The 4,493-nt window shown below is 69.3% G+C and overlaps 1 protein-coding gene across 1 annotated transcript; it reads left to right on the forward strand.

Annotated features, from left to right (window-relative positions):
• Positions 1–245: 245 nt before the first annotated feature.
• TOR4A (torsin family 4 member A) lies at positions 246–2,602 on the forward strand. The gene is made up of 2 exons (XM_046681769.1): positions 246–417; positions 1,176–2,602. Exon 2 carries the CDS (start codon positions 1,213–1,215, stop codon positions 2,467–2,469), a length of 1,257 nt encoding a protein of 418 aa, XP_046537725.1. The 5' UTR covers positions 246–417; positions 1,176–1,212; the 3' UTR covers positions 2,470–2,602.
• Positions 2,603–4,493: the final 1,891 nt, after the last annotated feature.

The following is a 4,493-nucleotide window of genomic DNA, read 5'->3' on the forward strand; positions in this document are numbered from 1 at the left end:
TGCCCTCAGCCTCACCAGGCGTCCTGAGCCTGGACAGAGCCAGGAGGGCTCAGAGGGCTGCAGGCCTGAGAACGGTAGGTGACCTGCTGGCCCAGGGACCTGGGCAAGCCAGCCACGCCTCCCCATCTGGCGCCTCCATCCAGCCTAAGTCCCGCCCGCGCCGCACCCCTGACTCACTTCCTTTGCATAGAAGCGGAAACCTCTCCGAGCTTCCTCTGTTCAGACGCTCCCTGGGGACCCACAGGTGTCGCTGCCCCTCCAAGCCTGGGCTGGCCTAGCCAGGCGCCTGACCCCACCTCGACCCTCACCAGGAAGCCAGCATTTTCTGCTTCCTGAGTGGGGCCCCAGCGTCTGGTGGGGGCAGGGGGCTGCCCCAGGGGCTGGGGCTGGCAGGAGCCTGATCTCACTCAGCTGCAGGTATGGGGGGGGTGGGTTGGGGGCCAGGGCCACCGCCCTGCGTCTACCCAGCTCTGTCTCCTCTTGGCTGTCCCTTCTCCAGCTCATCTTTCTGTCCCTCTTTCCACCCCACCCCCATCCGTCCCTGGGGGGCTCCCTGCCGCCACTCCATCAGTGTGTTTACTGGAGGATGTTGGGAGGATCCCAATTTGGGGCTGAGGGCTGGGAGGTCTGGGTTCAGCCTGGGGACAGGGCTGGGGCCCATTCTCATAAGCAGAAGTTCTGGCCAGACCCTCTCCCCGAAGTGTTCTTCAGTGTGTGGGGGCCGTCCGGGCTCTGGGGGTGCTCGGGCCTCTGCTTCCCGTGGCCCCCTCTAGGGACGCTGAGGGCCCCTGGCGCCGGGTAGTCGGAGCTGCGGGCAGGGGCGGGGTCGGCCTTGACCCCTCTTCACCCCTAATCGGCGCCTGGCCGGCACCCGACTCCTCCTCCAGGAAGCCAGGGCGGCCGCCGGATAAGCTGTGCCTCCCACCTCCCCCTAGCCACTTCCTCAAGGCCCGCGGCTGTTTATGGGAGGACCCTGGAGATTTGCATTGGGGCCCTGCGGGGAGCCGCTTCCAGGTCAAGGGGCGACTGTGGCCCAGCGAGCCCGGGACAAGGCCCTGGCTGTGGCACAACTCCGACTGCACTCTGGGGCCTCCTAGGGGGGTGAGATCACTCCTGGGAAGGGTCTCAGTCTGCCGTGCGGAAGTCTGGGGACCCTCCCCATCTTCCTGTTGCAGGGAGGGCGACGTGTATGCCGAGCGCAGCCCCTGCGCCATGGACCGCGGCCAGACCAGCCTGGAGACCGCGGCCGTGGCCCCCGGCGCCCCAGGCCCTAGCGTGATGGCTCCCGTGCGCGCCGTGGTGCGACTGCGCCGCCGCGTGTGCCTCCTGCGCAAGCGGCGCCTCCCGCCGGGCGTAGGGCCGGACTGCGGGCCCCAGGCGCCGCGCGCGAACCCGGACCAGCCACGATTCTTCACCTTCGACGACCCCGCCGAGCCGCCTTCGAGGACGCCGCGCAAAAGGCGCCGGCGCAGCCGCGTGGTACTCTACCCCGAGACCTCGCGCAAGTGCCGGCCGCGCGCAGAACACCGGAGCCGCGCGCAGCGCTGCCTATTGTTGCTCGTGGCCATCGTGGGCTTCCAGGTGCTCAACGCCATCGAGAACCTAGATGATAACGCGCAGCGCTACGACCTGGACGGGCTGGAGAAGGCGCTGCAGCGCGCCGTGTTCGGCCAGCCGGCTGCCGTGGGGCGCATCGTGGCGCTGCTGCGGGACTACCTGGCCACGCACGTGCACAGCCGCCCGCTGCTCCTGGCTCTGCACGGGCCCAGCGGTGTGGGCAAGAGCCACGTGGGCCGCCTGCTGGCACGCCACTTCCGCGCGGTGCTTGAGGACGGCGCGCTCGTACTGCAGTACCACGCGCAGCACCACTGCCCTGAGCCGCGCGCCGCGCAGGACTGCCGCGAGGAGCTGGCGCAGCGCGTGGCCGACGTGGTGGCGCGGGCCGAGGCGGAGGAGAAGACCCCGCTCTTGGTGCTGGACGAGGTGGAGCTCATGCCGGCGGCGCTGCTGGACGAGCTGCATGGCTTCCTGCAGCCACAGCGCTCGCACCCCTTCCACAACGCCATCTACGTGCTGCTCAGCCGCACCGGTGGCCCGCACATCACGCGATTCGTGCTGCAGAACGCGTCCCGCGCGCTGCCCCTGCGCCCCGACGGCGCCCACGGTGCCCACAGTGCCGAGGCTGCGGCTGCGGCGATGTGGGCCGAGGAGGAACTGCGCAGCAGCTTGCAGGCGCTCCTGGTCCGCGAGCACCCGCTGTGGCAGGCCGCGGCCATTGTGCCTTTCCTGCTGCTGGACAAGCGGGACATAGTCAACTGCTTCCGGGACGAGATGGCCGGGGAGGGCTTCTTCCCGGAGCAGGCCCGCGCTGAGCTTCTGGCCGGGCAGCTCAGCTACTACCGCGTGGCAGGCCGCGAGTTTGCCGTCACCGGCTGCAAGCAGGTGGTGGCCCGGGTGAACCTCTTGTAGCATAGGTGCAGGCAGACATGGTGGATGCTAGCAGGCACGAGGGGACGTTTGAGTGGATGGTGGCAGTAGGAGGGAGGGGACCCTGCGAATTTGCACCAGGCCCCTGAGGCCCCTAATAAATCTGTGTGTGGTCCCCTGGCTGGTTAACACTGGGATCTAGGGAGGCTGTGGGGGTGGGTCAGCGCTGAACTCCCATTTCCAATTCCAACCCCTCTCAGAGCCCTGAGTCTGCCATCTCCCAATCCAGTCCTTATCTCTGCACCTGCTGTGTGCCCACATATTAGCACCCCAGGAGGTGGGCAGCCTGACCCCATGGTAGAGAGGATGGATGACCTCAGAGAGGGTGAGCAGGGGCCAGGGTCACACAGCTGATACCCTGCAGAGCTGGATGTGACCACCGCTCTGTGGGGTGCCTGCAGCAGCCATTGCACACACACCAGCCCAGCCCTGCACACCTGCTCACCTGGGGGCCCGAAGGCCAGGACGCTTCTCCACTGCCTGAAATGAGCGGAAAGCCTGGAGTTCTTGTGACCTGTGGGCCAGGAGCTCCCGGAAGCCCATGGGGTGGGTGAGTTCTCCACCCAATGAGCTGATCCAGTGGAGTCTTCTGAATGCTCTGGAAGGGGGACTCTCAGGGTGACAGTAGTAGAAGGTGGGCCTAAGTAGGGGGCCCTGAACTGTTGGATCCCCCTGCCTTGGCCACCGACCTGCCCCAGGGCACTGACCCGGAGAAGCATCTGAGTGGGCATCCCTTAGACGGCGGCAGAGGTGCGGACACTTGGCCCCACTGCTTCCCAGGGCTGAGGTGAGGGCCTCATCCCTGCCAACTTGGCCCCTCCCCAGGCGCCCGGCAGGCCCCCCTCCCCCGCTGCAGTCGCGTTTCCGGGAGCTGCAAGCTCTTGGAGCCCGATGTCCGGGGCGGGGCGGGGCGCGCGGCCTCACACGGCCCCCCCTCCGGCCGAAGCTTTGGGGAAGGTGCTGTGGGCGCCTTTCCGCCGCCGCGGCTCCCCGAGGGCGGCGGGGTGGCCTCAGTGCTGCCGCCTGGTGGCCGCCGGGTCAGCATGGAGTGCCGGGGGTCGCAGGGGCTGGTTCCGCGACTCCGTGCCGCCCCCGCCGCGGGCCCGGCCCACGCGGGGGGAAAGCCGTGCACAGGCGACCGCTACGCGACACCAAGGCCCAGACGGGCCGGAGCTGGCCGCCGGGGTGCGGCGGGCTGGGCCAGGCCGGGCCGGGAGCTCGGGCCGCGGGCGCGCGAGAGCACGTGCCGAGCGGAGTCGGCGTGAGGCTGAGCGCTCCCGGCGTTAGAACTCGGCCGGACCCCCGCCCTCGGAGCCCTGCGCAGGGGCCGCGGCCACCGGGGCTGGTGTCCCTAGAGCCACTCGCGGGGCGGCTCCCCGAGGGTCCCGCGCGGTCGGAGCCCCCTGTCCCGCCAGCCCTTCTCGCCCTGGTGGTCGTCCGCGGACCCGGCCGAGGTCTGCGCGAGGGAGACGGGGTTGAGCCCCCCGCGCCTGGCCTCCCTCGGGCGAGGGAAGCGGCTGGCGGCGCGCAGACCCCCGGCCCGGGACAGGAGGGCGGGCAGGGGCCGGCTCCTCCCGCTCCGATGGCGCCCGGGGACGGGGGCGGCCGGGTCGGGGCCCCCGCGCTGTGTTGGCCGGGCTCTGCCACCGCCACCGCGTGCGCGCGGCGAGGGACGAGCCCCACCTCCTGGAGGCCGCGAGTGTGCCGGGCACCGTCGGGATCTGCCGTCCAGGCGCGTCCAGGGGGAGGCCGGGACCGCACGTTGATGGACTGAGCCTGCCGTTTGTGGCTTTTAGCCGTCCCACTTACTCTGAGCTGCTTTTTTCTTATTTCTCGGCGGTTTTGTGTGGCCCTCCGATGCCCAGCCTGTTTTCCCTACTCAGTTGCCTGTTGGACCACCAACACCCAGTCTTACTCATCCTGCACCCTTCTGTGGGCAGTTCGAGGCCTTTCGGTCACCCGCATCCAACTTAAGGGCGTTCTCATCAGCTGTGTTAACTCTCCTT

Source organism: Equus quagga, chromosome 1 (assembly GCF_021613505.1).
Source record: "Equus quagga isolate Etosha38 chromosome 1, UCLA_HA_Equagga_1.0, whole genome shotgun sequence".
Classification (NCBI taxonomy): Eukaryota; Metazoa; Chordata; class Mammalia; order Perissodactyla; family Equidae; genus Equus; species Equus quagga.

What these genes read in the sequence shown, in the direction of transcription:
- TOR4A (XM_046681769.1), top strand. Translation starts at nt 1,213, where the DNA reads ATGGACCGCGGCCAGACCAGCCTGGAGACCGCGGCCGTGGCCCCCGGC.